The sequence below is a fragment of the Chiloscyllium punctatum genome, chromosome 2, assembly GCF_047496795.1.
Source record: "Chiloscyllium punctatum isolate Juve2018m chromosome 2, sChiPun1.3, whole genome shotgun sequence".
Classification (NCBI taxonomy): domain Eukaryota; kingdom Metazoa; phylum Chordata; class Chondrichthyes; order Orectolobiformes; family Hemiscylliidae; genus Chiloscyllium; species Chiloscyllium punctatum.
The window spans coordinates 26,167,548-26,190,659 of NC_092740.1; the positions used below are offsets into that span (position 1 = coordinate 26,167,548).

Here is a 23,112-nt window from a genome sequence, read left to right on the forward strand (position 1 = left end):
AGTACAGATTAAGGGGAACGCTACAGTTGGATAGCTCATCCAAAGAGGCAATAAAAAAGATGCAATCATGATGATGGGGTTATACCATAGGCCTCGCAATACCCATTGGGAATTAGAGGATCAGATATGGAGGCAGATTATGGAAAGATGTAAAAACAACAGCATGTGGTAAGGGCTGGTTTTAACTTGCCCATCTTTGACTATGACACTCTTACTACCATGGGCCTAGGTGGGGTAGAATTTGTTAGGTGCACCCAGGAGCAATTCTTGAAACAATATGTAGATATTTCAATTACATTAGGGGTCATACTAGATAATGAGGAAAGAGTGTCGCCAGGTGATTGAAGCTTCAGTGGGACTGCATTTTGGGAACCGTAATCATAATTCTAAAAAATGGATCTAAAGAGACTATTTAAAGCTAGTCTTTTAAATTTAGACATAGGAGAAATGATTAGGACATAAAAACTGAAAAAGCTAAAATGAACTGGTATGTTAAGCACGGAAATAAGTTACTACATATAGCAGTGGCAGACATTTAAAAGGATATTTCAGAATACTAAGAGTAAGCACATTCCTACAAATATGAAAAATTTCAAGGGAATGAACCACAGTTCATGGTTATTTTAAAAAGTTAAAGAAAGTTCAAAATTAAGGAAAAAGCATATAGTAGACCAAAGATGACAGGTAGGTCAAATTACAAAGAATAACAAACAACAAAAGGTGAATTAAGAACAAAATTGTGTGTGAGCCAGCGTTTTTTTTTTGAAAACTCAGCAATATCAAATCAGAGCTTCTGTAGGTATCTAAAAAGGGAAAATGTAAGTGCACTTAGTATGCAGGTACAGCAGATAATAAGGAAGGCAAATGGAATTTTGGCATTTATTGTTAAAGGAATACAGTATAAAAGTGGAGAGGTGTTGCAACTGTACAAGGCACTAGGTGATGGCACCTTGAGTTTTACATACAACTTTAGTCCCCTCACTTAAGGCAGGATGGAGTTGTACTGAAGGCAGTTCATAGGAGGTTCATTCTCATGATTGCTGTGTGGTGTTACCTCAAGCTTGAAAAAGGTTCATTCAGTATCTTCCACAAGAATACCTAATATATTACACAGTGTACTTTTGTTCGCTTGTACATTTTCCCACTGTATCTAAAGCCCATTAGTTTTTGGTGGCCCTCTCTCTCAAAGTGTTCTGAAAGAAATCACCATGGCTACAGAAATACTTGGAAGTTGATCATTAAATGCCTTCAGACACAGAAAATCCAATATGTTACTAATTTTTAAAAATCAGCAAGTCCAACTCAGAAATAAATGACACGAGAATTTAGATAAATTATACACCTTCCATCACAATAAGAAATAAGTTTGTTTGATGATTTTAAGTGAAAAGGATGAGAGAATAATGTAAATAAGGAGCAGTGATAAATTACAATATTAACATCCTGTTGAACCTTCCAACAGTTTGAATCTTACAACAGTTTTTGATGTTTCTTCATTTTAAGACCTTTAGATTGTAGTGGTGTTTTATGTGTACTGAATTATTTCAGTTAAAAATCACACAACCAGGTTATAGTCCAACAGGTTTAATTGGAAGCACACTAGCTTTCGGAGCGACGCTCCTTCATCAGGTGATTGTGGAGGGCTCGATTGTAACACAGAATTTATAGCAAAAATTTGCAGTGTGATGTAACTGAAATTATACATTGAAGAATTGATTTTCTGTTCAGCCTTTCATCTGTCAGAATATAGTGATAGTTTCACTTCTTTCCTGTGTAAATCACAAAACCCTTTTCTTAAAAGTTGCATTCTCTGGTTAGCTGTTAACAATGGTGACAGCTAGACAATATGTTGAAGGTGTTCAACACAGGGGGCTAACACCTTCAACATATTGTCTAGCTATCACCATTGTTAACAGCTAACCCGAGAATGCAACTTTTAAAAAAGGGTTTTGTGATTTACACAGGAAAGAAGTGAAACTATCACTGTATTCTAACAGATGAAAGGCTTAACAGACAATCAATTCTTCAATGTATAATTTCAGTTACATCACACTGCAAATTTTTGCTATAAATTCTGTGTTACGATCGAGCCCTCCACAATCACCTGATGAAGGAGCGTCGCTCCGAAAGCTAGTGTGCTTCAAATTAAACCTGTTGGACTATAACCCGGTGTGTGTTAACTTTGTACACCCCAGTCCAACACCAGCATCTCCGAATCAGAATTATTTCAGTGCTTTGATAACAAATTGCTATGTGTTTTTTTAAATCAAATTTCACAAGAATAAACCATAAATTTGTTATAACTAATGAAAACAGCTTGAGAATAAATGTCATGTTAATTACATGTTATCCTTCTCTGTTAGCTTGTTTAGCTTTTTTGAAGGCCTTGATAGTTTAATCTCAATAATGAACATTAAGAACAGTTTGTGAATGCAGTGTTGCATACCACGCAGCCTCTTCTTCTTGTTACCGTTCCAAAACTTGGATAGCTAATATGTAATTGTCAATGTGTTTGGAATTTTAAATTCAGTTGTCTTCTATTAAACTCTGGTAGTGTAGATTTGCACACATTCTGCACTAAAGCTTTCTGATCAAAAAGGGTAAGTAATTATACAAGAGCATGTGCCAACATTACCCATCTCTGTTACCAGAAGCATAACAGGACTTGACATACCTATGGAATAATGGTGTATAGAATTCAGAAAATAAATGTCATTTTGACCTAACTAATTACTCGCTGGACAAATGTGCTGCATACCACAGTCACGACAAGGATCCTGGTCTTCATTGAATTAGGTCATCTTACATGGGGTTGAAATATCGCCAGAGCTGTGGTGTCCCATCAAAAAGTGACATCAAGGCACAAAAAGTCACTTGGGATGAGAATAATTTAAACGAAAGTGAAACGTTACCAGTAATCACCTATAAGATCAAGACCGGGGTAATTAATTAGGATAAAAAAAACTAAGTCAATTTTATGATTCATCATCATAAATCATATGTATTTATAAAATTTCTTAAATCTAAGGGGATAATGTTTAAATTACAAGAGGTAACACTAAAATATTTTACATTTTCATTAAATTAAATGAGGTAAAAAACAAATCAGAATTAAAGTAGAGCATTTAATCGACCCTCCCACCCATAAAAAAAAAGTGATATTGGCTCAAAAGAAACAACCCATTAATGAACAGCTCCTGAGTCTTTTATTTATTTAGTCTTAATTTTGTTTCTTAGAACATAGAACATAGAACAATACAGCACAGAACAGGCCCTTCGGCCCACGATGTTGTGCCGAACTTCTATCCTAGATTAAGCACCCATCCATGTACCTATCCAAATGCCGCTTAAAGGTCGCCAATGAATCTGACTCTACCACTCCCACGGGCAGCGCATTCCATGCCCCCACCACTCTCTGGGTGAAGAACCCACCCCTGACATCTCCCCTATACCTTCCACCCTTCACCTTAAATTTATGTCCCCTTGTAACACTCTTTTAACTCAATTATTAGTCTCATAATCAAGGGCTTGATGTGACATTTTGTGCCATGTGAGAACTCCAGGTCACATCCCTTCCCAGACAGTTACAAGTGTTGTCAGCTGGAGGGGCATGAATTCCAGGCTTTGGAGCTTGAGTAGCAGCTGGCAGTCTACTTGCAAAGCTGAGAGTTTATTCGATAACATGTTTCCAGAAATGGTTACCCTGCAGCTCCAGGATGGACAGGTACGTAGGCAGTGGATGATTGCGTGACACTCGAGGTTTAAAAGGCATGAAACCCCTGAGTGCATCAGTCTACGATCAGTATTTAGCTTAAAATACTGATAAGAGGAATGGTTCAACTGGGGAGTGCTACCAGCAGTGTCAGAACCAAGATTCCATGTGACTGTTATACAGGAGGCATGAAGAATATGGGGAATGCAGCAGACAAACAACATGATATTTCTGTGACTGAATCCAAGGTTGTATGTTGCCTCCCTGGTACCAGAGTAAAGTATCGCACTGAGCAGCTACACAGCATTTTTAGGGAGAAGCACAAATTGTAGTCCATACCCATACCAATAATAAAGGAGGATTAAGTCCTCCAGGTCAATTTGAGCAAGTCGAAAAGGAAACTATGAAGCATGGCTGAAAACGAAGTATAGAAGTAAGTTTGAGAATTAATTTTGTGGGTGACGCAAGGATTGGGTAGCTGCAGACAATTCGGAGGATTGCCAAAGGATACAGCAGTATATTGATAGGCTGGAGGCTTGGACAGAGAAAGGGCAGATGGAGTTTAATCCAGATAAATGTAAACTGAGGCACTTTGGAAGATCTAGTGCAAAAGGAAAGTCTACAGTAAATGGCAGAACCCTCAGCAGCATCAACATATAGAAGGATCCAGGCATACAGGTCCATAGTACCCTAAAAGTTTCAACATAACTGGACAAAGTGGTCAAGAAGGCATATGGAAGTCTTGCCTTCAGCAGTCAAGGCAGAATATACAAATTGGTAGGTCATGATGGATTTGAATAGAACTTTGATTAGGCCACATTTGGAATATTGTGATGTGGAAGTGCTGCTGTTGGACTCTGGTGGACAAAGTTAAAAATAACAACACCAGGTTATAGTCCAACAGGTTTATTTGGAAATACAAGCTTTTGGAGCACTGATCCTTCATCAAGTAGCTAGTGGTGTAGGATCATACGACAAACTTTATAGCAAAATATCAGTGTCATACTCTGCTGCAATATATTGAACAAACCTAGATTGCTGCTAAGCCTTTCATCTTTTAGAATGGGTTGCAGGTTTCGATTCATTAACATGAAAATCCCAGGACTTCCTTCAAGTCACATTCCTGAGATAACTTAAGGTGCTATAAAAAAAGTGACATCTCAGCTCAGACAATGCATTAAAGGTATGGGTTAGAGTCTGTCTGTATTCCAATCTTGAGTCAGACAGGTTATATTTTCAAAGTAGGAACTTATAAAATGTCACATGGATTATATAAAAAAAAGACTGCTTACAGATTGCTAGCTTCTTGAACAAAATAGAATGTATCTGCAAATACAATTCAGCAAATGCAAATTCACCCCATACACTTATGTGTGTGTGCATACATGAGAGAGAGAGAGTGAGAGTGAGAGAGAGTGAGAGAGAGTGAGAGAGTGAGAGAGTGAGAGAGTGAGAGAGTGAGAGAGTGAGAGAGTGAGAGAGTGAGAGAGTGAGAGAGTGAGAGAGTGAGAGAGTGAGAGAGAGAGAGAGAGAATGTGAGAAAGATGGAGTATATGCCTGTGAGACAGTGTACGCGTGGGTGAGAGTGTAGGGTGTGTGTGCACGCGCGTGCGTGTGTGGACAGTTCTGTTGCCACACAACCAGGATGTGGTCACTTTGGAGAGTACAGAAAAAGGTTTACCAGGATGTTGCACGCCTTGGAGAACATTAGCTATGAGGAGAGATTGGGCAAACTTGCTTGGTTTTCAAAGGTTAAGGGATGATCTGATAGAATTTTACAAAGTTATGAGAGGCATAGACAGAATGGATAATCAGTCTTTTTACCAAAGTAGAAATGTCAATTACTAGGGTACATAAGTTTAAAGTAAAAGGGGAAAGTTTAAATGAGATGTGAAAGGCATGTTTTCACACAAAGAGTGCTAAGTGTCTGAAATGTGCTGCCAGAGGAGGTGTTACAGGCGGATACAATAGCAACGTTGGAGAGGCACTTTAACAGATAGGTAAAAACAATGACTGCAGATGCTATAAACCAGATTCTGGATGAGTGGTGCTGGAAGAGCACAGCAGTTCAGACAGCATCCAAGGAGCTTCGAAATTGATGTTTCGGGCAAAAGCCCTTCATCAGGAATAAAGGCAGCAAGCCTGAAGCGTGGAGAGATAAGCTAGAGGAGGGTGGGGGTGGGGAGAAAGTAGCATAGAGTACAATGGGTGAGTGGGGGAGGGGATGATGGTGATAGGTCAGGGAGGACAGGGTGGAGTGGATAGGTGGAAAAGAAGATAGGCAGGTCGGACAGGTCCAGACAAGTCATGGGGACAGTGCTGAGCTGGAAGTTTAGGGTGAGGTGGGTGAAGGGGACATGAAGAAACTGTTGAAGTCCACATTGATGCCCTGGGGTTGAAGTGTTCCAAGGCGGAAGATGAGGCGTTCTTCCTCCAGGCGTCTGGTGGTGAGGGAGTGGCGGTGAAGGAGGCCCAGGACCTCCATGTCCTCGGCAGAGTGGGAGGGGGAGTTGAAATGTTGGGCCACGGGGTGGTATGGTTGATTGGTGCGGGTGTCCCAGAGATGTTCCCTAAAGCGCTCTGCTAGGAGGCGCCCAGTCTCCCCTATGTAGAGGAGACCGCATCGGGAGCAACGGATACAATAAATGATATTTGTGGATGTGCAAGTAAAACTTTGATGAATGTGGAAGGCTCCTTTAGGGCCTTGGATAGAGGTGAGGGAGGAGTTGTGGGCGCAGGTTTTACAGTTCCTGCGGTGGCAGGAGAAAGTGCCAGGATGGGAGAGTGGGTTGTAGGTGGGGCGTGGACCTGACCAGGTAGTCACGGAGGGAACAGTCTTTGCGGAAGGCGGAAAGGGGTGGGGAGGAAAATATATCCCTGGTGGTGGGGTCTGTTTGGAGGTGGCAGAAATGTCGGCGGATGATTTGGTTTTATGCGAAGGTTTGTAGGGTGGAAGGTGAGCACCAGGGGCGCTCTATCCTTGTTACGGTTGGAGGGGTGGGGTCTGAGGGCGGAGGTGCGGGATGTCGACGAGATGCATTGGAGGGGATCTTTAACCTCATGGGAAGGGAAATTGCAGTCTCTAAAGAAGGAGGTCATCTGGTGTGTTCTGTGGTGGAACTGGTCCTCCTGGGAGCAAATCCAGCGGAGGCGGAGGAATTGGGAATACGGGATGGCATTTTTGCAAGAGGTAGGTTGGGAAGAGGTGTAATCCAGGTAGCTGTGGGAGTCGGTGGGTTTGTAAAAAAATGCCAGTGTCAAGTCGGTCGTCATTAATGGAGATGGAGAGGTCCAGGAAGGGGAGCGAGGTGTCAGAGATGGTCCAGGTAAACTTAAGGTCAGGGTGGAATGTGTTGGTGAAGTTGATGAATTGCTCAACCTCCTCGCGGGAGAACGAGGTGGCGCCAATGCAGTCATTAATGTAGCGGAGGAAGAGGTGGGGAGTGGTGCCGGTGTAATTACGGAAGATCAACTGCTCTACGTAGCCAACAAGGAGACAGGCATAGCTGGGGCCCATACATGTGCCCATGGCTACCCCTTTGGTCTGGAGGAAGTGGGAGGATTCAAAGGAGAAAGGCAGGGAATAGAGGGATAAGCATAGAGGCAAAAGGTTTCTGGTTTAGACTACTGTCACAGTAGTGTCAGGGCATCTTCCTATGCCCTACTGTCGTTTGTTCATTTCTAAAGAGAGAAAGAGATGATTGGTGGGGAGTTTAACAGGAAAGTTACCATATTTCAGGCCAAAGAGAGGAGGAGGAGGTGGAGGTGCCAGGATCCTTCACAACTCTAATGGAACTTAATCTTAAACAGGATTAGATGAAGACCTGTAGAAACAACCAGAGCACACATTTGCACAGCTCTCCTTGAACAAATGCTGATTACGTACAGTCTTACAAACTTAGACCTTAGACTTATCAGTCGTTTGATTGTTTTGCAGAGCCATGCCTGGGCTTGCACTTACCTCGCTGTGTTGCGTCTTTAAAAGGCCAAGTGTTGATGACCAGGGGGAGCTGGGCGGCAGCCCGGAAGCAGGAGGCGCTGAGCGCGAGGATCAGTGGAACGTAGCCCGGGGATCCCATAGCAACGCGAAGCGGGCTCCCATTCACAGAAAGGTCTGCTACTACTCAGCCCACCAAGCTCAGGACTTCCTCTTACACACCCACCTACGGTGGCTGCAAAAGGACGGCGAACTGCTTCCTTGTTTAAAAAATAAATTGAGCTGTTCGGGCACTATTTAACTGCAAGATTCGGTCTTCCTAATCTGTCATTGCCTCAAATCACCGCCCCTTCACATAACAGGGATGTGAGAAATTTCTTATTCTTTTCTTGCAATTGTTCCCTCTCCTTTAGAAACATTTTTTGTTTGAATGCCCCCTCCAGACACCAGACTCTTGGACGTTTAATTTTCATAAAAATGTTTTCTAAAGGTTCTGTTGAGTTCCTTAAATTGGGCGAACCCAGAATCATTTGTGTATCGGAAGGCAGAGAAATAAAACCAATATTGAGTTTCTCCCTTAACCCTTGAACTGCAGATATTCTGTCCACGCTCCTGCTGCACTTCATTGATATCCCAAACAAAGTACTCCATGACAGCAAAATGTTTTTTTAAAAAAAATAGTCAGCGCACCGTAAATTAAGCTAGGTGATGAAAGGGTTAGGATGCTTTTAAATGTTGCATTCCGGCAGAAGGCTGGAAAAACACAGCAAGTCAGGCAGCATCGGGAGGTAGAGAAGTCGAATTTTCGACTGTAATCTTTGAGTTACAGACGAAACGTCGACTTCTGCACCTCCTGATTCTGCCTGGCTTGTTGTGTTCTTCCAGCCTCCTGCCGATCTACTTTGGATTCCAGCATCTGCAGATTTTTTGTCCCTTCAAATGTTATATGAGCATAGGTTTTTTTTCAATCTAAAAGTAGGCAAATGGGACTAGTTTAGTTGGGAAACTAGCTCCTTGAAACTCCAGCTCCTTGAAAACCGAGTTAGGGAACTGGAGCTGGATGAACTACGGATCATCCGAGGCTGAGGGAGAAATTGAGAGGATGTACAGGGAGGTGGTCACTCCTCAGACACAGGATAAGGACGGCTTGGTTACAGTCAGGGGGAGGAAAGGGAACCGACGGTCAGTGCAGGGATCCCCTGTGGCCGTTCCCCTCAGCAATAAGTATACCATTTTGGATATTGCTGGTGGGGACAGCCTACCAGGGGAAAGCCATAGTTGTCAGGTCTCTGGCACTGAGCCTGGCACTGTGGCTCAGAAAGGAAAGGGGGAAAATAGAAAAGTGCTAGTGGTAGGGGACTCAATAGTTAGACGGATTGACAGGAGAACTTGTAGTCAGGAACAGGACTCCTGGAAGGTGTATTGCCTTCCAGGTGCCAGCGTCTGGGATATCACCAATCGGGTTTACAAGATTCTGGAGGGGGAGGGTGAGCAGCCAGAAATTGTGGTACATATAGGCACCAATGATATAGCCAGGAAAGGGGTTGAGGATCTGAAAAGTGACTACAGAGAGCTAGGTTGGAAGCTGAAGAGCAAGACGAGTAGTGATCTCAGGTTTGCAACCGGTGCCACAAGATAGTGAGGTGAGGAACAGTCAGTGAATGCCGCTTAACACGTGGCTGCAAGGCTGGTGCAGGAGTGAGGGCTTCAGATACCTAGACCATTGGGATACCTTCTGGGGAAGGTGGGACCTGTACATGAAGGATGGGTTGCACCTGAACTGGAGGGGCTCCAACGTCCTGGATGGGAGATTTGCTCGTGTGATTCGGGAGGGTTTAAACTAGTTTGGCAGGAGGGTGGGAATCAGAGTCACATGTCTGAGAGGGGGTCAGTTGCAGATGGGGCAGTGACAAGATGTATTAAATCTATCTGGAAGGTTTCTCACGCAATGTGCCAGCTTTAATGCAAGGAGTGTCTGAAGTAAGAGTGATGAACTTACAGCATGGATCAGTACTTGGGGCTATGATGTTGTGCCATAACGGAGATGTGGATTCCCACAGGAGCAGGAATGGTTGCTTGATGTTCCAGGGTTTAGAATGTTTTAAAAAACAGGGAGGGTGGAAAAATAGGAGGGGATGTAGCGTTGCTAATCAGAGAGTGCATCACAGCTATAGAAACAAAGGTTGTTGAGGAAGGTTTGTCTTCTGGGTCAGTATGGGTGGAAGATAGGAACAGCAAGGGAACAGCCACCGCATTGGGGGTTTTCTACAGACCACCTAATAGCAGTAGAGAGATTGAAGAACTCATAGGCGGGCAGATTCTGGAAGATTGCAGAAGTAGCAGGGTTGTTGTTATGGGTGATATCAATTTTCCCAATATCAACTGGAACCTCCTAAGTGAAGATGATTTGGATGGAGCTGTTTTTGTCAGGTGTGTTCAGAAGGGGTACCTCATTCAATATGTAGACAGACCGACGAGGGGAGAGGCCATTTTGGATTTGGTGTTCAGCAAAAAGCCAGGACAGGTGTCAGATCTCGCGGTGGGAGAGCACTTTGGTGAAAGTGATCACAACTGCCTCACATTTAGAATAGTCTTGGAGAGGGAAAGGAGCAGTTACCGAGGGAAGATATTTAATTGGGGAAAAGGAAATTATGACACTATCAGACAGGAGTTGGGAAGTACAGACTGGGAGCAATTGTTCCACAGAAAGGGCACAGCAGACATGTGGAGACTATTTAAGGAGCAGTTATTGCGAGTGATGCACAAATTTGTTCCTCCGAGACAGGTAAGAAGGGGTAAGATTAAGGAACCTTGGATGACGAGAACAGAGGAACTTCTCATCAAATGGAAGAAGGCAGCTTACGTAAGGTGGACAAATCAAGGATCTAGAACAGCTTTAGAAGATTCCAGGCAAGCTAGAAAGGAGCTCAGAATTGGACTGAGGAGAGCCAGGAGAGGGCACTAAAAAGGCTTGGCAAGAAGGATTAGGGAAAACCCAAAGGCATTTTACTCATATGTGAGGAATAAGAGAATGATCAGAGAGAAGGTAGGGCTGATCAGGGATAGCAGAGGGAACTTGTGCATGGAGTCTGAGCAGATAGGGGATGCCCTAAATGCTTCGGTTTTCACCAAGGAAAGGGAACTTGTTGTAAATGAAAACTTAGAGGAGCTGGGATACAGTCTTGACCAGATCAAGATTGATGAGGTTGATGTGCTAGAAATTTTGGAAAACATTAAGATTGAGAAGTCCCCAGGGCCAGACCAGATTTATCCTAGGCTACTCCGGGAAGTGCGAAAGGAGGTTGCTAAGCCGCTGGCGAGGATCTTTGCCTCATCACTCTCCATGGGAGTCATACCAGAGGATTGGAAGCAGTGAATGTTGTTCCACTTTTCAGGAAGGGTAATAGGGAAATCCCTGGCAATTATAGACCAGTCAGTCTTACGTCTGTGGTCAGCAACGAGTTTAAGAGCCGCAAGGTTTTGCTGCAGCTGTACAAGTCCCTGGTGAGACCACACTTGGAATATTGTGTCCAGTTCTGGTCGCCCTACTATAGGAAAGATACAGAGGCTTTGGAGAGGGTGCAAAGAAGGTTTACCAGGATGCTGCCTGGACTGGAGGGCTTGCCTTATGAGGAAAGGTTGAATAAGGTCAGGCTTTTCTTTCTGGAGAGAAGGAGGAAGAGAAGAGACCTGATTGAGGTGTACAAAATAATGAGTGGAATAGATAGAGCCAATAGCCAGAGACTTTTCCCCAGGGCAGAATTGACTGGTACGAGGAGTCATAGTTTAAAGATATTAGGAGGAAGGTATAAAGGAGACGTCAGAGGTAGGTTCTTTATGCAGAGAGTTATGAATTCATGGAATGCATTGCCAGTTGTGGTAGTGGAAGCAGAGTCATTGGGGACATTTAAGCATCTGCTGGTATTCGCATGGATAACAGTGGGTTGAGGGGTGCGTAGGTTAAGTTACTATAGCTTACATTAGGATTAAACCTTGGCACAATATCATGGGCCAAAGGGCCTGTTCTGTGCTGTACTTTTCTATGTTCTATGAATGAAGATGTCTGTTTCCCCACTAGACTAGCTTCATTGACCGATGGATGCAAGTGTTCCACTATAGGACAAGCTGTAAAACAGGATGAGTCTGCAGGTTAACAGCAGCTACATTTGGTGCACTCCTTCCACGTTCATGCTGGTAGCTCAGTCCGGAAAGTCGTGCACACTGTTCATTGCTGAAGCATTCATGGAACTTGCTAAATAGATTACCTTTGCTGATTAAAGGGATGATGGTCCTTTTAAATACTTGTTTCAGCACAAAAGGGCATCAGGTCTCTGTACTGCAATGCTATTTCGAAAAGGACTGTTTTGGATTCTTGTCAAGATTAGATTGGTGCTAGAAAAGCACAGCAGGTCAGGCAGCATCTGAGGAGCAGGAAAACCGATGTTTCGGCCTGATGAAGGGCTTTTGCCTGAAATGTCGATTTTCCTGCTCCTCGAATGTTGCCTGACCTGCTGTGCTTTTCCAGCACCAATCTAATCTTGACTCTAATCTCCAGCATCTGCAGTCCCCTGTTTTGGATCCTTGTCGTGCAGTGGTAGAGTCCATATGTCTGGACCAGGAGACCTGAAGTCAAGTTCCACCTGTTCCAGAGGTCACAATGAAGAGGTTGATTGGAAAATACCTAAAATTGAAGTTGGTAGCATTTGGAAAGAGGCTTGTTGCTGAAGCTTATGGTCCATTTCAACAGTCACCTTGCCCTACTTCCTACTAGGTCAAGGGGGATAAGATTCCTCTATAAAATCACAAATCCTTCAATAGCCCATTTTCCACTTCTGTGGCTTTGACTCTGGGAGCACTGACCTGGGAACTTCTACATCCCAAGATGGTGACAACTTTGAGGAAAAAAAAGATGTCATCCTCAGTTATTTTTAAAATTCCCTTGTGGCACGTGACCTTCAGTGGCTGGGGCAGTATTTATTGTTCATCAACAGGTTGATCTTGAGAAGGTTTGAAAAGTGTTAAATGTCATATAGTCTGCTAAATGATATAAAGATTTCCAGATTTCATGACCTATTCATGCCCTCTTGTCACTCAGACAAGTAACTGCTGTGGTAACATTGCCACTGTAAACACCAGCAGCTGTAAAGAAATGTAATTCAGTTGGAAGCTTAACTTAAAAAAATTATTGAAATAACCTGCAATCAATTATGTGAACTGTAATTATTGAATGCCTTGAAATGTATATCACTCCATCAAAGTAATGTACTGTTGGTATTTTAATAATTGTGTATTAAATATTAAATAAGGAATCAAATATAATTGAAAAGGCTAAATGGTAGGTTGACAGAACTCTTGTAAAACTTAAAATACATGAGTTTTGAGGAGATTTGTAGCTTATGTTGAGTATCTGGATGGAAGTTTGCTCGCTGAGTGAGAAGGTTCGTTTTCAGACATTTTGTCACACACTAGGTAACATCATTTGGAAGCCTCTGGTGAAGCGCTGGTGTTATGTCCTGCTTTCTATTTATGTGTTTAGGTTTCCTTGGGTTGGTGATGTCATTTCAGGTTCTTTTTCTCAGTGTGTGGTAGATGGGGTACAAATCAATGTGTTTGTTGATAGATTTCTGGTTGGAATGCCATGCTTCTAAGCATTCTCCTGTGTGTCTCTGTTTGGCTTGTCCTAGGATGGATCTGTTGTCCCAGTCAAAGTGGGGTCCTTCCTCATTTGTATGTAAGGATACTAGTGAGAGTGGGTAATATATTTTTGTGGCTAACTGATGTTCATATCTCCTGGTGGCAAGTTTTCTGCTGGTTTGTCCCATGTAGTGTTTGTTATAGTTCGTGCAAGGTATTTTGAAAATGACATTAGTTTTGTCTGTATAAAGTTCATTAGCTGCTGTTTTAATGTGTTGGTGGGTTTGTGGGCTACCATGATGCCAAGAGGTCTGAGTAGTCTTGTACCCAATACCCCATCTGATGAAGGAAAGCATGCCGTATGCCTTCTTGACCACTCTATTGACCTGCCTTGCCACCTTCAGGGAACAATGGACCTGAACACACAGATCTCTCTGTACAACAACTTTCCCCAGGACTTTTCCATTTACTGTATAGTTCACTCTTGAATTGTATCTTCCAAAATGCACCACCTCGCATTTGCCTGGATTAAACTCCAACTGCCATTTCTCCGCCCAACTCTCCAGTCTATCTATTTCTGCTGTATTCTCTGATAGTCCCCTTCACCATCTGCTAATCCACCAATCTTAGTGTCTATTTCACATCCACTCAAGCCTTAGGTTTTGTATGGGCTCTCAGGAGAGAGAAAGTATTTCCCCGATGAAACTTACTCATGAACTCAACAAACTTTTTGTCAAAGAAAGTTGCAACAGCTTGTTGGAATCTGCACTGAAAACAAAAAGTGCTGAAGATCACACCAGGTCAGGCAGCATCTATGGAGAGAATGCAAGCTAATGTTTTGAGTCTAGAAGAGTCATTCAGACTCGAAAGTTAGCTTGCTTTCTGTTCATGAATACTGCCTGACCTGCTGTGATCTCCAGCACTTTATGCTCTCACTACAAATTCTGTGTAGACTCTTAACAAACAGTGACCAGAAAATGGTGTGAGAAAAGAAAATGCATATACAACAAATATTTCTTGCCAGATTTATTGCAGTTGTTTCTTACAATGTGGCATGTCAAGCAAGAATGCACTTCCTGCTCTTTTTAGCTGACCACAAAATGTAATGGATGAGGTAGGAATTCCTAGGATTTTAGTGCAGCAATGCTGACGGAACTGGGATTATTGTAGGAATTTTGCCAGAATTGCAGGTCACCGTCCAGCAGATAGTATTTCCATATTATGGCAGAACTCATCTCTCCTACAGACTTGGCATTTCCCCCGAGTGTGCTTTGCAAAACATAAAAGAGTATAGGTTCCGCACTTTGCACTATCCAAACAAAATGAGGCAAGCATCCAGATAGGGTTATGATTCTCAAAGAATGTCAAAAAATTTTGAAGTTTAAGTAAATGTTAAGGCAGCCATTGGATCTTCACATTGCATTTTCCACTAATGCGGTATAATACAACACAACACAATAATTTTTAATATAAAAGCCATTACCATCATTGAATTTCTAAATATTTTACAACATTTCATTGCAGTCATTTTTAAAAAAAATCAACTGTATCATTTGTCCTTGTCAACCAAATTGCATGTCAGCTTCTTACTGGTTAATGCCAGCAAAAGCAATTGACATTTTTGTTAAGCTGTAGGTGCCGAAGATATTCATTAAGTTTAGTTTGTCAAGTTATCTCCCAGAGCCAGACAAGTTAATTATAAATATTCGACTACCTTCATCCAGAAGAGATAAAGGGTTTTTTTTTAAACCAGAGAGAGGCCTCAATTATTTTAGGTTACAGGAAGATGTGAGCTTAGTGCAGCCGAGTTTTAATTTCTACACACTGCAGTTACCAGCAACCTCCACTGGAGATGAAATCAGTACTTTTTTCCTGACAAGAGTTTTTATTTATGTAGATTCACTCAGAATTCTTGCTGCTTTACTTACATCCCAGCACATGCAATTTTTCATATCTTGCTTCCTTATTTAGTAAGACCAAAGAGGTACTTAGCATTTGTACTGCTGTTAGAAGCCATTATTAATTTATCTTTCAAAAAGGCTAAAGTCCAGAAATTGGTCGTGACACCAGTATTAAACGTTTCTCTGTACTTTGAAATAGCTTGTTCGAAATAAAGTTAATATTAAGTCTTCTTATTTTTGGATCCAAAAGCTGAAAATTGCCAGTTGCTAAATGCTACCTGCAGTATTGGTTTGAAATGTTAGTTCTATCTCTGTCTGTACTGATGTTTTGTGACCTGCTGAATGTTTTGAACATTTGCAGTTTTCATTTCAGATATCCTGCATTTACACGATACATCAGGAGCTTGTTTATTAATGTATTGATACTCTATAATGGGCTGAATTTCCTAGGAGTAGCAATTTCATGCCCTTGTTTTTGTAAAAAGAAGTAGCGTTGTGTTTCTGAGAAGGGATCTAATCAAGTCTCCTTCAGAAATGTGCAGCTGTTCTTCCATTCTGACGATTCTTTTGTAACGTGGAACTGTTAGGGGAAGGCAGACCATGCTTTTTGAAGTTCACATTAATGCCTCAATGAGGGGAGAAAAGTCTTGGATAGAATGGACAGGGTAGCCTTGTTTCCCCTAGCAGAGAGGACTATTATAAAGTGATACAGGAGGATTAGAGAGGATATGAAGAAAAACCTTTACACTTAGATAGTGATAGGTGACTGGAATTTGTCACCTGGCTTGGTGATAAAGAGGCAAAAGCTGTTAATTCATTCAAAAGAAAGCTTGACCTGCACCTGAATTGCTGTAACTTGCTAGGCTACAGACATGGTGCCTGTCCCAGATTAGAATGGGCAGCCATGTTTTCCAGTCACTGCAGACACAATGGATCAAATGGATCTTTCTGTGCCATACCCTTTCCATAGTTGTATGCTAGGAATTGAACATAAAAGCAAGGATGTTATTTTTGAGTTACAAGGACATTTGAGCTGAAATATTATATGCAGTTTTGGTCTCCTCATTTATGGGAATCCTGTATCCTATGTATCCTGCCCCACCAACTACTTGACGAAGGAGCAACGCTCTCAAAGTTTGTATTTTCAAATAAACTTGTTGGACTATAACCTGGCATCAAGTGATTTTCAACTTTGCTCATCCAGTCCAACACCGGCACCTCCATACCATGGGAAGGATGTAACTGTGGTAGGTTCAAGGGAGGTTTACGACCATTATCCTCGAATGAGCAGGTTATCTTTTGAGGGAAAATTGTGCATATTTCCCCTGAAATTCAGAAGAATGAGGGATGCATCAATAGAAGTACATAAGATCCTGAATGGCCTTGACAAAATTGATGTGAAATGATATTTTTTTCTTTGGATGAGTCCAGAACCCCACTGTTTTAAAATTAGGGGTCATCTTTTTTAGGACATAAGGAAGGAGAATGTTTTCCCTATCGAGGGTTGTGCAACTTTGTAACTTTCTGCCTCAGAAGGCAGTGCAGGGAGGGCCATTAAATATTTTTAAGGCAAAGGTAATTAGATTTTTGTTGTGCAAAAGAAACCATCATAAAATATACTTGGAAATTTTCTATTCCACAGGTCACATTTTTTAAATGGAATAGTAAAATTGTCAATTTGTGACAATTCAGCCATCTAAACTTGAAAGAAATGTGGATGTCGTCATTGACAGCAAATGGGATTAGATTAATTTAGGATATCTGTTTGTTGTGGGCGAGGTGGACTAAAGGGTCTGTTTCCATGCTGGCTCTATGACTCTCCAAAAGGACATCATTATTGACTGAAGCCAAAATTAACATTGACATATTATTCCAATAGTGATATGTGCCATTAAAGCAAGTTTGCAAATTTGGAAGCTTTTATTTGCATCTAGTTTTCAGCTTCTGCTTTCGGAAAATATCTACACAGCATTAATTTTATAATTGGCTGTGCGTCACCTAAACTGGAGATACAGGCAATTTTAAGTTGTATTGAACAGAGCAAAATTTGCATGTATTATATCTGAGTAGCTTCCAGATTGAGAGGAGAGAAAAATTGCTTCAAAATGTTCCAGGGAGGATGCATTTTGTTGCACTACGTCCTTGTAATTTTGTTATTTGTCTGTATCTGTGCTCCTCTCATTTAGGCCTCTTGTAAATTCCCAAATATTAACGCTTTACTGTTAGTGGCTGTATTTTCAGTTGTCTTGGATCCCGGCACTTGTAGTCCCTCCCTAACCTCACCACCTCTCTACATCACTTTCTTTCTTTAAGAGACTTCTTAAAATGTATCTCTTTCATCTTTCAAAGGACATAGAGTCATAGAGATGTACAGCATGGAAACAGACCCTTCGGTCCAACCCGTCCATGCCGACTAGGTATCCCAACCTAATCTAGTCCGACATCTGAACAAACATCCTCTTTTTATTCATTTATGGCTCATGGGCATTCCTGGCAGCCTTTGACTTATTGCCTGCCCCTTGTTGCTCTGGAGAAGGTTGCTGTAGAGCTGCCTTCCTGACCTGCTGTAGTCCACAGGCTGCAGTTAGATCCACAACACTCTTACGGATCGGATTTCAAAATTTTGAACCAGTGACAGTGAAGGATCAGTGATATATGTCCAAGTCAAGAAGATAAGTGCTTGGAGGGGAACTTGCAGGTAAGGTCGTTCCCCTGTACCTGCTGCCCTTGTCCTTCTAGATGGAAGTAGTCATGGGTTTGGAACGTACTGTCTAAGGACCCTTGGTAAGTTTCTGTATTGCATCTTGTAGATTGTACACACTGCTGCTACTGAGCATCAGTGATGGAAGGAGTGGAAGCTTGTGGATGTGATGCCAATCAAATGGGCTGCGTTGTCCTGGATGGTATCAAGTTGCACTCATCCAGGAAAGCGGGAGTATACCTTCACACTCATGACTTGTGTCTTGTAGATGATTAACATTTCTGCATCACCCAACTCCCCCTCCTCACATTCCTATGTCCATCTTGCTTCCTCCCATCTTTCCTCCTTCATCACTCCCCCGTCATCTCCTGGGTACTAAGGGGCAGGTGAAAAAGTAGGGTCTTAACAAAAGAAAATAGACATTTTTAACACAAAAGCAAAAATTGCTGGAGAAACTCGGTAGGTCTGGCAGCATCTGTAGAGAGAAATCGGAGTTAACATTTCAGGTCCAATGACTCTTCTTAAGACTTAGTAGTGGCTAGGAAAAGGTGGTACATATGCTGAAGGTAGGGCTGGGGAATAAAGGAGTGAATGATTTGTGGATACGGAGCTCAGAGAGAGAGGGAAATACAGTTAGACAGATAAACAGATGGATAATGGTAAGCCTGGGAGAAAGAAAAGCTGGTAATGGGGACCATAAGTAGGTAAAAATGGGTTGGCTGTGCTGAACCAGCCCATGTGATGACAGGGCCTGAGGGAGGGGAGTGAATAAAGGACATGGAAGAAGGTGTTCAGGCTGTAAATTTATTCTGCTGGCTATTGAATCCTGAAGGCTGCAGAGTCCCGAAGAGTTTTTGACAGGGTTATCTGCTGTGTCTAACCCATTTCCCCTCATGTTTCCCCTCACCTCTACTTTTCCCTCCCACAATACCAACAGGGTCTCCCGCTCTTCACTTTCCACCCCACAATCACCTGCTTTCCTGTGTTTTATTTTCATGTTTAACTCATGGTGACACCTCTTCCAAGTATGCCGACTTTGAAGAAGTTCTGCTGCTCTCTCTGAGAGGATTTCCATTCGTTCACTATCATTTCTGTCATTCTCATTCCTGGTGTTTGCCAAAACTCACTTCCACGGCCCATCTTATCCCTCAATGACAGCCTCCAACTCAGACTCATCCCAACTGGATTCCAACTAATATTTCATCCTCCATGGTTTGAATCCAGGATCGCAGGTTCAGTCCTCCCCCTGCCGCATCCTGAGGTCCACACTTAGTGCCATGCATTGCCACAGGACCACTCTCAACTTCTCTCTCCATTGGCACCATCTCGTGCTGGCTTACAGGTGCCCTGCACCCTGCCCCCCCCCCCATTTTCTAATTCCTTTCAGGAGTGGGCGGCACGGTGGCACAGTGGTTAGCACTGCTGCCTCACAGCGCCAGAGACCCGGGTTCATTCCCGCCTCAGGTGACTCTCTGTGTGGAGTTTGCACATTCTCCCCGTGTCTGCGTGGGTTTCCTCCGGGTGCTCCAGTTTCCTCCCACAATCCAAAAATGTGCAGGTTAGGTGAATTGGCCTGGCTAAATTGCCCGTAGTGTTAGGTGAAGAGATGGATGTAGGGGAATGGGTCTGAGTGGGATGCACTTCGGCGGGTCGACGTGGACTTGTTGGGCCGAAGGGCCTGTTTCCACACTGTAAGTAACCTAATCTAATCTAATAAAGGAATACAAGCTGCAACAACTCAGAGGTACCCATGCCTCTCTGGAACCTTCTCCCCAACTCTGTTCCATCACTTCTCATAACTTCAGCCTTTTGCCAGATATTTACTATCTGTTTCAGTCTCTGACACTGAATGTTTTATATTCAGCAAAATCATTAATTTACAAGTGCTTTGCACGTCCATCCCGGAGCAGGATAGACTTGTGGTTCTCCATTTCTTCCTGGAGTAAAGGCCTGAACTGTCCCTATCCTTCACCACATTCCTCTGCCTGACCGAGCTCATCCTCATACTGAGCAACTGCTCTCACTTTCTTCAGGTCAGAGGAGTGGGTAGGGTACCCGCATTGGCCCCAGTGTGTCTGTCTCTTCGTGGGGTACGTGAAACATTCCTTTATCCAGTCCTACCTGGGCACCCAGCCACAATTCTTTCTCTGACTCCTCCCTTCCCTTCATTGATATCTCTGTTTCCATTTCTGGTGATAGGCTGGCCACCAAATTCCACTGCAAACCCCCTGACTCCTACAGTTACCTGGACTATACATCCTCACATCCTGCTTCCTGGAAGGAGTCCATCCCATTCTCTCTGTTCCTCCATCTTCATCACATCATGTTCCAGTGATGCCGCAGGAGGCCTCAAATATTTCCATCTTTTTCCTGGACTGAGGATTCCCCACCACCATGGTTTCCAGGGCCCACAGCTGTATCCAACTGCTTTTCCGTGCTTTTTCTTCCCTCCCACAACAATAATAGGAACCCCTTTGTCATCTACCATCCCACCAGCCTCCGCATCCAAAGAATCATCTGCCGCCATTTGTGCCACCTCCAGCAGATGTCACCACCAGTCATATACTCCCCTCCCCTCCCCTCCCTTGTCAGCCTTTCCTGGGACCGCTCCCTCTGGTCCACTCCTCATTCACTCCCAACATCCCCCTCCCACCACAGTCCAACAGCACCCTCCCATGCAATCACAGAAGGTGCACCTGCCCATATACCTCCTTCCTCCTCACTATCCAATGGCCCAGGCACACCTTCCAGGTGAAGAAGTGATTTACCTGCACTGCACTCAATCTAGTCTACTGTATTCACTACTCACAATGTAGTCTCCTGTACATTAAGGAGATGCAACACAGACTTGGTGAGTCCTTTGTGGATCACTTATGTTCTGTTGTTATAAGTAACCCTGAGCTTCCAGTTGCCTGCCACCTCAACACACTGATTTCCCCGAGTAACATCTCTGTCACAGGCTTGCTGCAGTGTTCCAGCAAAGCTCACTGCAAGCTGAAAGAACAGCATCTCATTTGTTCTTTAATAGTCTCTGCAGTGTGGAAACACGTCCTTCGGCCCAACAAGTCCACACGAACCCTCTGAAGATTATCCCACCCAAGCCCATTCCCCTATTATATTATTCTACATTTCCCCTGACTAATAATGCACCTAACTTAAACATTCCTGAAGGCTATGGGACAATTTGGCATGGCCAATTCACTTAACCTGCACATATTTGGACTGTGGGAGGAAGCCGGAGCACACCCAGGGAGAACGTGCAAACTCAACACAGACAGTTGCCCGAGGCTGGAGTTGAACCCGGATCCCTGGCGCTGTGAGGGAGCAGTGCTAACCACTGTGCCACCATGCCATGAACATTTTCTATTGCAACCTTCAGGACTTAACATTGAAATTAATAATTTTAACGCCTGAACATGTTTGATGTCCTTTACCCACCCACACCCCCCAGGCCCTGTCATCACATGGGCTGCTTTCAACACAACCACCCTATTCCACCTACTTCTGGCCAGCATTAGCAGTGCTTCTTTGTCCCTGGCTTACCATTATCAATCCTTTTGTCTGCCTTACTGTCTTCCTCTAATGCTGGGCATTTTGGCTCCATTTATCACCTAGTTCCTAGTTATCACCTCTCCCTCTGACAACCATCGCCCCCACCTTTAGCATATATATCATCTTTTTGTAGTCACTACTGGTTCTGAAGAAGGGTTGCTGGACCTGCAATGTTGACTGTACTTTCTGTCCACTGATGCTGCCAGACCTGCAGAATTTCGCCAGCATTTTCTGTTTTTGTTTCAGGTTTCCAGCATAAGTAGTTCTTTCCCAACTTGTTTAACTAATTCATAGGATGTGACTGTCACTAGTTATACATTCATTGCCTGTTCCTGATTGCGCCACCTTCTTAAACCACTGCAGTCCACAGTGGTGTTAGGAAGGAGCTTCAGGATTTTGATCCAGTGACAGCGAAGGAACTGTGATATATATTCCCAAGTCAGAATGGTGAATGGCTTGGAGAGGAAGATGTTGGTGGTGGTGTTCCTTGTATCTGCTGTCCTTGTCCTCTAGGTGCAAGAGATCGTGGATTCGCAAGGTTCCCTTGAAGGAGCCATGATGAGTTATTGTGGAGTGTCTTGATAGTACACACTGTTGCCACTGTGCATTTGTGACTAAGGGAATAAATGCTGAATGTGGTGCATGAGGAGCTGTGGCCTAGTGGCATTATTGCTGGACTGTTAACCTAGTGACTCAAGTAATGTTCTGGGGACCTGGGTTCAAGTCCTGCTATGACAGATGATGGAACATGAATTCAATACTAACCTGTAATTAAAAGTCTATTATGAATTGATCTTTGGAAAAATCCATCTGGTTCACTAATGTCCTTTTAGGGCGGGAAACTGCTGTCGTGGAGTTTGCACATTCTCCCTGTGTCTATGTAGGTTTACACCGGGTCCTCCAGTTTCCTCCCATAATCCAAAGCTGTGCAGGTCAGATGAATTGGCCATGCTAAGTTGCCCATAGTGCTCAGGGATGTGTTGGTTAGGTACATTAGTCAGGGTTAAATGTAGAGTAATCAGGGTAGGGGAATGGGTCTGGGTGGGTTACTCTGCGAAGGGTTGGAGTGGACTTGTTGGGCCAAAATGGCCTGTTTCCACAAAGTAGGGATTCTATTCTATTCTATTTTTAGCTGTTCTGGCCTACACATGACTCCAGACCCACAGCAATATGGTTGACTCATAACTGTGCTCTAGACAATTAGGGATGGGCAATAAATGCTGGATTAGCCAGCGATGCCCACATACCATGAATGAATAAAAAAAAGAATGCGTGCCAATCAAATGGGTTACTTTGCCCTGGATAGGTTCAAGCTTCTTGAGTATTGTTGGTTCTGCAATCATGTAGGCAAGTGAAGAATATTCCACCGCACCCCTCACTTGTGCCTCGTAGTTGGATAGTAATTTGGGACAGAGAGGACAATTACTTGTCTCTGAATTCCTGGCTTAAGACATATTCATAGTTTTCTCTCCGACAGCAGGAATTATGTCTTAGAGGGCAGTCTATTAGGTCACCCCAACCAACCGAGAAAGGTCTGAAGGGGTCACAGAGCTGTCAAAGATCAGTGGGAGCTTCACGACAGCTGTTGCTATCTCAGAGCTTGAGGCCCCGACAGCTGATCTCTCAAACTCAGGTCACCATCCAGAGTAGGGAAGCCCCGATTTAGATTATCAGA

The 23,112-nt window shown here is 43.3% G+C and overlaps 1 protein-coding gene across 1 annotated transcript in view; it reads right to left on the reverse strand.

Annotated features, from left to right (window-relative positions):
* Positions 1-7,921, reverse strand: part of LOC140495505 (N(4)-(Beta-N-acetylglucosaminyl)-L-asparaginase-like) — a 35,733-nt gene extending 27,812 nt beyond the window's left edge. The window contains exon 1 of the mRNA XM_072594599.1: positions 7,674-7,921. Coding sequence (XP_072450700.1) covers positions 7,674-7,791 — 118 coding nt within the window. The 5' untranslated portion in view covers positions 7,792-7,921. The remainder of the gene's footprint in view (positions 1-7,673) is intronic.
* Between the last annotated feature and the right edge of the window lie 15,191 nt (positions 7,922-23,112).